General features: G+C 43.9%; 1 protein-coding gene across 1 annotated transcript in view; it reads left to right on the forward strand.

Moving 5' to 3' along the window:
* The first annotated feature begins 135 nt into the window (after positions 1-135).
* LOC121537954 (inter-alpha-trypsin inhibitor heavy chain H6-like) overlaps positions 136-12,510 on the forward strand; it is a 31,597-nt gene continuing 19,222 nt past the window's right edge. Inside the window, exons 1-2 of the mRNA XM_041845628.1 lie at positions 136-918; positions 4,551-4,586. Coding sequence (XP_041701562.1) covers positions 796-918; positions 4,551-4,586 — 159 coding nt within the window. The 5' untranslated portion in view covers positions 136-795. The remainder of the gene's footprint in view (positions 919-4,550; positions 4,587-12,510) is intronic.

A 12,510-nucleotide genomic window follows, 5' to 3' on the forward strand; every position in this document is an offset into this window, starting at 1 on the left:
TGTGCATAACTGTACTGATTATATATTTTCAAGTCAACTTGTTGACAATAAATACATTTGTGACAAACTATTTGTTAAGACAAAGAGTTTATTGTACTGAATAACTGGAACTAGGTTTGTGAAATTGCCTCACCAATTTTAGAGATCTGTTTTACAGATAATTCAAACTTTTATTAGGGTCACAATTCAGCCTGACTATTCATGAAAGAGACTAGATGACAGAATATAATTTATAAAAAAGAAAGATACTTGTTCTACATTTGTATACCTATGTTGTAGCCTATGTATTTGTATGTCAGGGTGGGATAGAGTCCTTATATGGTCCCATTTTGGAATTGAGAAAGGGGGAAGAGCAGAGAGTTTGGGATGTTTTTCTGTCAAATTGTCGACATTCATGGGTTAATAATTCGTCATTTCTTCTCATGCTCCTGATGGCAACAGTGCGCGAAATTTCCAGTTATGTACACTCAAGGAGGGATACCCTACTGAACTCACAGGGACTCAACTCTTGCAACTTTGCGCCCACTGATTTTCTTAACTTTTCATCTGATTATCTGTCAGTTATAAATTATACTTCTACAACTTATTTTCTGTAATTCTTTCCTAAGTTTCAAAACGATTAAAATAAGGTGGAGGGAGAGGAACGAGTCGACTGCCCCTTGCAAAACTAACTTGTGTAACATGTGAGGTTTGTCCTCCCACCGCGTCCTGCGTATACTCACTGGATTTCTCTCACTGACTGGCAAAGTGAGACCACTGGCAACAGAACGTTTTTCATCTCGGAGACAAAAGTATATGACCATGGGGAAAGTGGATTTAAAAATCTGTTGTATTTTCTTTTTCATCATCATCTCAGTCCAGGGGGGATTTTCAGAGGAACATGGAGCACCCCAGGGAGCAAAATACATACTTTTACAGGTGAGAATGATTTTATCTTCCTATGGGACTGGACTAATATAGGAACATTTTGAAAAACATGCTACTCAGTCAAGACAGCCTCGAAAATCATAATTTATCCAAGCTCGTCTTTTTCCTCCTCATACTATGCCACATTCCTTTTTGCACTCAATATGTAATTTTTGCACTCAAGTGAGTGGGAAACTTTAAATGGTAGCCTACTGCACATTACTTTGGTATACAGTGCCTTCAGAAAGTATTCATACCCTTAACCTATTCCACATTTTGTTGTGTTACAGCCTAAATTATGAAAAATGTATGCACTCACTAACCGTAAGTCGCTCTGGATAAGAGCGTCTGCTAAATGACTAAAATGTAAAATGTAAAATTCAAAATAGATTAAATATAGTTTTTTTTCTAACACATCTACACACAATACCCCACAATGACAAAGTGAAAACATGTTTTTAGAATTTTTTGCAAATGTATTGAAAATGAAATACAGAAATATCTAATTTACATAAGTATTCACACCCCTGAATCAATACATGTTAGAATCACCTTTGGCAGCGATTACAACTGTGAGTCTTTCTGGGTAAGTCTCTAAGAGCTTTGCACACCTGGAATGTACAATATTTGCACATTATTCTTTTTAAAATTCTTCAAGCTCTATCAAGTTGGTTGTTGATCATTGCTAGACAGCCATTTTCATGTCTTGCCATAGATTTTCAAGCTGATTTAAGTCAAACTGTAACTAGACCACTCAGGAACATTCAATGTCATTTTGGTAAGCAACTCCAGTGTATATTTGGCCTTGTGTTTTAGGTTATTGTCCTGCTTAAAGGTGAATTTGTCTCCCAGTGTCTGTTGGAAAGCAGACTGAAGCATGTTTTCCTCTAGGATTTTGCCTGTGCTTAGCTCTATTCCGCTTCAGTGATGTGTTGTGTTGGATTTGCCCCCAAACATAATGATTTGTATTCAGGACAAGTTCATTTCTTTGCCAAATGTTTTGCAGTTTTACTTTAGTGCCTTGTTGAAAACAGGATGCATGTTTTGGAATATTTTATTATGTACAGGCTTCCTTCTTTTCACTCTGTCATTTAGGTTAGTATTATGGAGGAACTACAATGTTGTTGATCCATCCTCAGTTTTCTCCTATCACAGCCATTATACTCTGTAACTGTTTTAAAGTCACCATTGGCCTCATGGTGAAACTCCTTCCTCTCCAGCAACTGAGTTAGGAAGGATGTATGTATCTTTGTAGTGACAATGTGTAATAAATAACTTCGCCATACTGAAAGGAATATTCAATGTCTGCTTTTTTTTACCCATCTACCAATATGTGCCCTTCTTTGCGAGTCATTGGAAAACCTCCCTGGTCTTTGTGGTTGAAGCTGTGTTTGAAATTCACTGGGGTACAGAGATGAGGTAGTCATTCAAAAATCATGTTAAACACTTTTATTGCAAACAGAGTGAGTCCATGCAATTTATTGCGTGACTTGTTAAGCAAATTTTTACTCCTGAACTTATTTCGGCTTGCCATAACAAAGGGGTTGAATACTTATTAACTCAAGACATTTGAGCTCTTTAATTTAGAAAAACATACACCATATATACAAAAGTATGTGGACAACCCTTCAAATTAGTGAATTTGGCTATTTCAGCCACACCCGTTGCTGACAGGTGTATACAATTGAGCACACAGCTATTCAATCTCCATAGACAAACATTGGCAGTAGAATGCCTTACTGAAGAGCTCAGTGACTTTCATGGAGGCACCGTCATAGGATGCCACCTTTCCAACAAGTCAGTTTGTCAAATTTCTGCCCTGCTAGAGCTGCCCCGGTCAACTGTAAGTGCTTTTATTGTGAAGTGGAAACGTCTAGGCCACACAAGCTCACAGAATGGGACTGCCGAGTGCTGAAGTGCGTAGCGCGTAAAAATCGTCTCTCCTCGGTTGCAACGCTCACTACCGAGTTCCAACTGCCTCTGGAAGCAATGTCAGCACAAAAACTGTTTGTCAGGAGCTTCATGAAATGTGTTTCCATGGCCAAGCAGCCACACACAAGCCTAAGACCACCATGCGCAATACCAAGCGTCGGCTGGAGTGGTGTAAAGCTCTCCCCCATTGGACTCTGAAGCAGTGGAAACGTGTTCTCTGGAGTGATGAATTATGCTTCACCATCTGGCAGTCCGACGGACAAATCGGGGTTTGGCGAATGCCAGGAGAACGCTACCTGCCCCAATGCATAGTGCCAACTGTAAAGTTTGGTGGAGGAGGAATAATGGTCTTTGTGGCAACAGTTTTGGGAAGGCCCTTTCCTTTTTCAGCATGACAATGCCCCCGTGCACAAAGCAAGGTCCATACAGAAATTGATTGTCGAGTTTGGTGTGGAAGAACTTGACTGGCCTGCACAGAGCCCTGACCTCAACCCCATCGAACACCTTTGCGATGAATTGGAACTCCAACTGCGAGCCAGGCCTAATCGCCCAACATCAGTGCCCGACTTCACTAATGTGCTTGTGGCTGAATGGAAGCAATTCCCCGCAGCAATGCTCCAACATCTGGTGGAAAGCCTTCCCAGTAGAGTGGAGGCTGTTATAGCAGCAAAGGGGGGACCAACTCCATACTAATGCCCATGATTTTGGAATGAGATGTTCAACGAGCAGGTAAATAAAAAAAATGTGATCATGTAAATTAATTCCACTTTGACATTATGGGGTATTGTGTGTAGGCCAGTGGCACAAAATCTCAATTAAATCCATTTTAAATTCAGGCTGTAACACAGCACAATCTGGAAAAAGTCAAGGGGTATGAATACTTTCTGAAGGCACTATATATGGCAGATGTGAATACAATTATGAATAGCCTACATTTACATCCATTTAAAATAATGTTTCTATTTCACCCAAAAAATTATATTCAAAACGTCACTGAAGAATGAACCCCGGCCTGCAAATTAAAATGTTTTCCTCTCTTTAAAGGTATTTATTTGTTTGTATTGTATATCTTGGATATGTGGTAAAGTATTGACACAGCAATGATTTGTAATCAAAATTAACATTTGAATCCGAACCTGTGCAGTGTGCACCTCACTGCCCCTCTGTGTACAGTGAAAGCATTTATTTAAAGTTCCCCCTTCATTCATGAATAGCTTTGATTCATCCTATTTTGACACAGAAATATTGACCCAACAGATTCTGGAGATTAATTTAAAAGGAGGGGATTTTGTAAGATAACTACAGTACTTGGTAGAATTGTGTCACTTTTCCAAGTCAAGTTCTCCTCTTTAATACAACTTATTATAGTAGATAAGGACCTACATGTACTAACTTACATTTTAAATAATCTTCTTTCCCATACAGAGATACATTTTTTTATACATTATGGAATAATGATGGCTTTAGGGCAAATATGTGTTCTTAAATCACTACTAAGCAAGCTTTTATGAGTCTATTAAGATTTTAAAGCTTTGCACAATGTTCAGAAGGCATCAGCTTGTTTTGATTACATTTTTCCAAACTACAGGACTCCAGCAATCTGTTACTGTCAGGGCTCTGGTGTGTATAAATGTTCGGTACTGCTGCGCTCAATCCCATAGTTAGGATTCATTACACTTTTATTAACTTTCTCTGTGTTATATTCTCTCCAGAGAGTGAGACGCCAGAGCAAACCAGCTAAATCTGTGGTGAGTATGAGCTACATGGAACAGCCTGTTGTTCATGACCCAGTCCCAGTGGAATGTGTCATAACCAAAACAGAACATTCAAATCAGGGATACCTGGCTAGCGTCATAAGTGGAGGCTTAGGGCCCCGCGTGACTAACAAAATCAATGTGGCCTCCTGGAGGTCAGGGCCCCTGGGCACGTGCCCTGCCTGCCAGGTCGGTAATTCGGCCATGATTACTATACGTTTACTGTAGCTGGCTAGACTAACTAGACTAATTGACCAATCTTTTTTTTTTTTACTAACATCAGGTAATTGAGTGACTGTCAGTGAGTGACATAACAAGAGGAAAACTGCTGATGCACAACCAAGGTTTGAAATTGCACCTTGTGTATTCTACTATTCAAATTCTCATCAGTAAGTTGAGTATCAACTTGAGACCCCGACTGAGTACCCCCCCCCAAAAAAAGTAGCTATGTCCCTGCTGACAGTCACTCAATTAGCCAGTGGTGTAAAGTACTTACGTAAAAAATACTTTAAAGTACTACTTAAGTCAATTTTTGGGGTATCTGTACTTTACTTTACTATTTCTATTTTTGCCAACTTTTACTTTTACTTCACTACATTCATAAAGAAAATAATGTACTTTTTAATCCATACATTTTCCTTGACACCCAAAAGTACTCGTTACATTTTGACAGGAAAATGGTCCAATTCACGCACTTATCAAGAGAACATCCCTGGTCATCCCTACTGCCTCTGATCAGGCGGACTCACTTAACACAAGTGCTTCATTTGTAAATTATGTCTGAGTGTTGGAGTGTGCCCCTGGCTATCTGTAAATACCAAAAAAAAAAAAATTTTATTGTTCCATCTGGTTTGCGTAATATAAGGAATTTGAAATGATTTATACTTTTACTTTGACTTTTGATACTTAAGTATATTTGAGCAATTCCATTTACTTTTGATACTTAAGTACATTTAAAACCAAATACTTTTAGACTTTTACCCGCAAGCCCTCCGAAGAGGCAATACAGGACTAAGATTGAATCGTATTACACCAGCTCCGACGCTCTTCGAATGTGGCAGGGCTTGCAAACTATTACAGACTACAAAGGGAAGCACAGCCGCAAGCTGCCCAGTGACACGAGCCTACCAGACGAGCTAAATCACTTCTATGCTCGCTTCGAGGCAAGCAACACATGTTGCTTGCTTCGAGGCAAGCAACATGCATGAGAGCATCAGCTGTTCCAGATGACTATGTGATCACGCTCTCCGTAGCCGATGTGAGTAAGACTTTTAAGCAGGTCAACGTTCACAAGGCCGCAGGGCCAGACGGATGACCAGGACGTGTACTCCGAGCATGCGCTGACCAACTGGCAAGTGTCTTCACTGACATTTTCAACATGTCCCTGACTGAGTCTGTAATACCAACATGTTTCAAGCAGACCACCATAGGCCCTGTGCCCAAGAACACTAAGATAACCTGCCTGAATGACTACCGACCCGTAGCACTCAAGTCTGTAGCCATGAAGTGCTTTGAAAGGCTGGTCATGGCTCACATCAACACCATTATCCCAGAAACCCTAGACCTACTCCAATTTGCATACCGCCCCAACAGATCCACAGATGATGCAATCTCTATTGCACTCCACACTGCCCTTTCCCACCTGGACAAGAGGAACTCCTACGTGAGAATGTTATTCATTGACTACAGCTCAGCGTTCAACCCCATAGTGCTCTCAAAGCTCATCACTAAGCTAAGGACCCTGGGACTAAACACCTCCCTCTGCAACTGGATCCTGGACTTCCTGACGGGCCGCCCCCAGGTGGTAAGGGTAGGTAACAACACATCTGCCACGACTCCAACACCATCATTAAGTTTGCCGACGACACAACAGTGGTAGGCCTGATCACCGACAACGATGAGATAGCCTATAGGGAGGAGGTCAGAGACCTGGCCGTGTGGTGCCAGGATAACAACCTCACCCTCAACGCGATCAAGACAAAGGAGATGATTGTGGACTACAGGAAAAAAAAGAGGACTGAGCACGCCCCCATTCTCATCGACGGGGCGGTAGTGGAACAGGTTGAGAGCTTCAAGTTCCTTGGTGTCCACATCACCAACAAACTATCATGGTCCAAACACACCAAGACAGTTGTGAAGAGGGCACGACAAAGCCTATTCCCCCTTCAGGAGACTGAAAAGATTTGGCATGGGTCCTCAGATCCTCAAAAAGTTATACAGCTGCACCATCGAGGGCATCCTGACTGGTTGCTTCATCGCCTGGTGTGGCAACTGCTCAGCCTGCGACCGCAAGTCACTACAGAGGGTAGTGCGTACGGCCCAGTACATCACTGGGGCCAAGCTTCCTGCCATCCAGGACCTCTATACCAGGCGGTGTCAGAGGAAGGCCCTAAAAATTGTCAAAGTCTCCAGCCACCCTAGTCATAGACTGTTCTCTCTGCTACCGCATGGCAAGCGGTACCGGAGCGCCAAGTCTAGGTCCAAAAGGCTTCTTAACCTCTATGGGATCGGTGTCCCGTATACGGGAAGGTTGAGCTAACGTGCGCTAATGTGATTAGCATGACTGTTATAAGTAACAGCAAACTTTCCAGGACATAGACATGTCTTATATGGGCAGCAAGCTTAAATTATTGTTAATCTAACTGCACTGTCCAATTTACAGTAGCTATTACAGTGAAGAAATACCATGATATTGTTTGAGAAGAGTGCACAACAACAAAAAACTTTATCACGGAAACTGGTTCGATACATTCACCTCTGAAGGTAAATAATGTACTTACATTCAGTAATCTTGCTCTGATTTGTCATCCTAAGGGTCCCAGAGATAAAATGTAGCATAGTTCTGTTTGATAAAATCAATTTTTATATTCAAATGTAGGAACTGGGTTCTACAGTTTGAACCCCTGCTGTCTCTGGCTCCACACCCACCCCTCCTGGCCATCTAGATGTGTGAAAGTTAGTGTATAAGCTAATGATCCATCATGTATGACATTCCTGGGAGTGTGTAAACTTACATTTTGTATTACCATATCATTTTTGTATGTTCTCTATAGGTATGTACTTAAAATGTATCAATTGACCAATTCAGCACATTTGGGCAGACTTGATACAAAATTGTCCAGTATTGCAATGCTTCACTGGATCAATCTGAAACGTTGCACACACACTGCAACATTTTCTCTCCAACCCATAGCAAAATGTTTAGAACTGCATTAAATAAGCTTTAAAACAGAGTTTTTTTCTCTCAACCACATGGCAAAATGAGGAGAATCGCTTGGAATGTTGCTTTAAAACTGCAAAATGTTCTCTCTTCCCCATGGAAACATTTGCAGAATTGCGGAAATGTTGCTTTAAAACTGCCACATTTTCTCAATGCCCTATGCAAAATTATGTAGAATTGCAGGACATTAACTTTAAAACTGCAAAATGTTCTCTCCGCCGCCAAGAGGGGGGCCACTAAAATGTTTTGCCCCCAACCAAATCTTGCTTAGGGCCCCCAAAACGCTAGAGCCGGCCCTGTAGATATCTTACTTGTACAGCTCTTGCACACTTGATAATTATGCAACAACTTTCTCTGTAGATGGTGTGACGTCACGAGAGGCTACACAGCTTTCAGCGGGATTGCTCAAGTAGTGCAAGGAGACAAGGTTCAAACAAAACAAGGATTTTATTATAGGTCTTGGGAAATTAACGAAAATATAACAAAATTCTGTTCTCTTGTGGCTCTTTAAGGGTTAACAGTTCAGGGATGTCTCTTCCACATCCAAAATCATAATTCTCACTCGCTCAGATAACTTTTCCCCAGCCTTACTGTAGTCCACGTTGCAGCTAGTGGCCAACCCAGCAAAAAAGTCCTTCCAAATGTCTCTCACGTATTTCCACAGGTGCATATATCCAAAGGTGAGTATTTCCCAAAGGTAAGTATCTCCAAATCCTTATATTCCTCATGGAAGTGGACGTGCAGCACTCTTGTCCTCCAGAGAGCCCAGGTTGGAGACTGTGTCTCTTCCCTTCCCAAACCTTCAGCTCATCAGCTCCTCATTTGTTTCAGCTGCGTGGGAAGATTGGCCATAGAGGGGTGGAGTTCCCGACCATACCAGCAGATGGAGCCATAGCTGTCTGGGTTTGCAGCCACCTCAGGGGGATGTAACGTCCCTCCAGGACACAGCCTCTCGTGACATCACACATCCCCCTCCTCGGGACCGACGTCCTCGTCGGGTAAAGGCAGCGAAGAAGGCATCACGCCGGGAGAGGGCGTCCGCATTGCCGTGGTGCTTGCCAGACTGCTCTCTCTTCAACTCCTCCAACTCTAGGACCAGGGACTCAGCCTCCTGTTGTCTCTCCTTGAGTTTCTTACTGAACGCATCAGCCTTGGTTTTAGCAGAGTTTAGCTTCTGTTGAGCAGCTTTCAGTTCCTTCTCTCTCTCTGCCTCCGCATTCTTCATCTTGTACTCCAACACCTTGTACTTCTCCTCTGCCTTCTTCTGGACCTCCTTACTACTGCGCAGGGTCTCCTCACACTCCTCGATGGTCCTGCGCAGCCTCTCCAGCTCCTCCTGTTGCTTAGGAAGGAGCTCTGTTGGAGTTTAGCCTGGAGGCTATCTAACTCTTCTGTCTTCATGTCTAACTGTTGCTTTAACAAACGATACCTCTCAGCGGTCCCCTTCAGACCAGACAGTTCTTTGTCCAGATTCTGTAGCTCCGTCTCTGTGTCGGTCTGGGCACCTGCCATCCCTATCAGAGCCCGGGCGGGAGTGAGTAACTCGGAGGATTGCACCGGAGCCTTCCCAGGATGAGTCTTGCCTCTCCGTTTCCGAGGTACTCGGGTTATCCTCTCCTGAGACTCTCTCCAGAGTGGGTAAAAGGCTGGGCAGTCTCGTCCAATTAGGACAGGGACGGGGAGGGAATCAACCACCCCGCCGTCGTGTGTATGGTTCCCCGTGTGCTGGTCATTGTAAGTTCAGTAATGGGGTATTCTCTGGTGTCCCCATGGACACAGGAAACTGGGAGGACTTTCCCCGGGGTCAGACACGTTGGGCCCACCAAATCCTTACGCACCAGGGTGGCCCGGCTACCAGAATCCAGTAAGGCCTCCACATCATGGTGATTCACAGTTACCGGGCAGGTGGGGGGTCGATCTGGGCCGCCATCTACGACTCCCAAGAGCGAGGCAAAACGGTGTGTGGGTGCTGAGCTGGAGGACTCCGCAGTGGGCATAGGTTCATCGGCTGGTTTCCCACACTGCCAGGAGATATGTCCCATCTCCCCACACCGGTAACACTGTCGAGTTTCCCCCTCCTGGTGTACTCTTCTTGGACCCGCCTGGTTTCTGGCTCCCCATGGAGCCGGGATAAGTCCTGACGTGGCTGGGTTCGAGACCTTGGGGTCCTTTGGACGGGTTCTTCCCATTTGTGGTGGGGCCGCCCTCCTGGGGTCTTTTCGGGAAGCATTCAGCATCTCCGCTGTGGCCTGGTACTTTTCCACAGCTTCCACGGTCAGATCAGCCGTGGTCAAGGCCTGTTGACTGATGAACCGTTTTGCCTCATAAGGCAGGGGCGCGTGAGGTAACGATCCACCACAACGGCCTCCACCACCGCCGCTGCTGTATTCCTCTGCGGATCCAGCCATTTCCTTGCGATTCGGACAAGTTCATGCATCTGCGCCCGCGGAGGTTGGTCTGGTTGGAAGGTCCAGCTGTGAAAGCGCTGGGCCATACCAAACTTTGTGAGTCCATATCTGCTGAGGATCTCAGACTTCAGGGCATCATAGTCAGTAACCTGGTCAGGGCCCAGGTCCCGGACAGCATTCAGCGATTCCCCGGTTAGAAAGGGGGCTAACAGACCAACCCACTGTTGCTTGGGCCAGGCTTCCCTAGTGGCCGTGGCCTCAAATGCATGCAGGTATGCCTCAATGTCATCGGTAGCTCTCATCTTAGATATAAAGTCATTTGCCTTTATTGGGCGGGTATTTTGGACCACCCTCTGTCTCTGCAACTGCAATTCCTCTGCCTTCAGAAGGTTGGCTTTCTTTTGCTCCTCCAAGAGAGCCACGTTTGCTTGCATCTGGGCTTGCTGGCCAGCAACAAGGGCTTTCAATATGTCCTCCATTTCAGTCGGCGGGGAGCCTACGGCCAACTTGGAAAACTGGGTGATCAAACCTTCGGTATCCTCCTCTGACATGCACTATTAACGCTTGAGCGTGCCCGTATTCTCCACCATCTGTGACGTCACGAGAGGCTACACAGCTTTCAGCGGGATTGCTCAAGTAGTGCAAGGAGACAAGGTTCAAACAAAACAAGGATTTTATTATAGGTCTTGGGAAATTAACGAAAATATAACAAAATTCTGTTCTCTTGTGGCTCTTTAAGGGTTAACAGTTCAGGGATGTCTCTTCCACATCCAAAATCATAATTCTCACTCGCTCAGATAACTTTTCCCCAGCCTTACTGTAGTCCACGTTGCAGCTAGTGGCCAACCCAGCAAAAAGTCCTTCCAAATGTCTCTCACGTATTTCCACAGGTGCATATATCCAAAGGTGAGTATTTCCCAAAGGTAAGTATCTCCAAATCCTTATATTCCTCATGGAAGTGGACGTGCAGCACTCTTGTCCTCCAGAGAGCCCAGGTTGGAGACTGTGTCTCTTCCCTTCCCAAACCTTCAGCTCATCAGCTCCTCATTTGTTTCAGCTGCGTGGGAAGATTGGCCATAGAAGGGTGGAGTTCCCGACCATACCAGCAGATGGAGCCATAGCTGTCTGGGTTTGCAGCCACCTCAGGGGGATGTAACGTCCCTCCAGGACACAGCCTCTCGTGACATCACAATGGGCTATGATAATGTTGGATAGCATTCACTGAACATTTATCCGCTTCTAAATCACTATTCCGTGTGACATTATCCACCGTGTGTGCTAGAGATTATTCTTGCCAATCGCATGCCCATAAGGAGCCTGTAGAATAATGCCTATATTTTTTTACTGCCATTAAAAGGAACAGTTCACATTAAGCCCTTTCATCTAAGCCCTCCCACTGGGCACAGATGGCAGTTCAGCGTCTATTTCACGTTGGTTCAACGTAATTACGTGGAAACAACTTCTCTTTTTGAAAATTGCCTATGTGGTACCGGTATGAGTCAGAAACATTTATTCTACTGTCAAAATTGACTACAAAGTGTAAATAGGATAATTTTGGTCATAAAGTCAGTTTCGTCCAAAACTGAGATTTGCGAGATGATAGGGAAACATTTTATGTCACGGAATGAATGGTACCATAACAATTTTCCGTGGGTTGTTTAAAAAAAAATCATTTCCACCTGCCCACAGCTGGCAGCACCCAATCAATATCCCTATGGGGCTAGTGAGGGACCATCAGTAAATTAGACACTGTACATGGGACAATATTTTAAAAGGTTAATAGCTCCAAATAACAATGACTTAAAAACCTCAAACCAACTATAAATTGTAGAAATTCATATACAAATATTGAAAGCATTTAATGAGACAACTGAAAGATGTGCAACATGAAAATATTGTCCCATTTACATTGTGTAGTTTATTGACGGTCCCTAACTAGCCCTGGAGAGAGGCTATCCAAAGTCAAAACAACTTTGCCACGGTCACACACCAGCCGGCTGAAGCTAATTGGCTAAATAATTTGGCTTACTCTTCCCACCTGCGAACACAAACAATAGACACCCACATCAAACCAAACCCCGAAACCAACTCACATTTGAATTCAGTTTCTTAATTAACCAAATCTAAAACAAGGCCAAATCAGGAAGTGCAGCCGCCCTTTAATGACATCATTGAGGAAATCTAGATAGCAACATGATTATTAAAGACGCTAGTATTAGGTTAGGAATAAATCATGCTGCGAGTGTAGATCTACTTATCACTCTTATTGCTATCTGTATTTATAACCTGT

The sequence above is a fragment of the Coregonus clupeaformis genome, chromosome 24 (genome assembly GCF_020615455.1).
Source record: "Coregonus clupeaformis isolate EN_2021a chromosome 24, ASM2061545v1, whole genome shotgun sequence".
Classification (NCBI taxonomy): domain Eukaryota; kingdom Metazoa; phylum Chordata; class Actinopteri; order Salmoniformes; family Salmonidae; genus Coregonus; species Coregonus clupeaformis.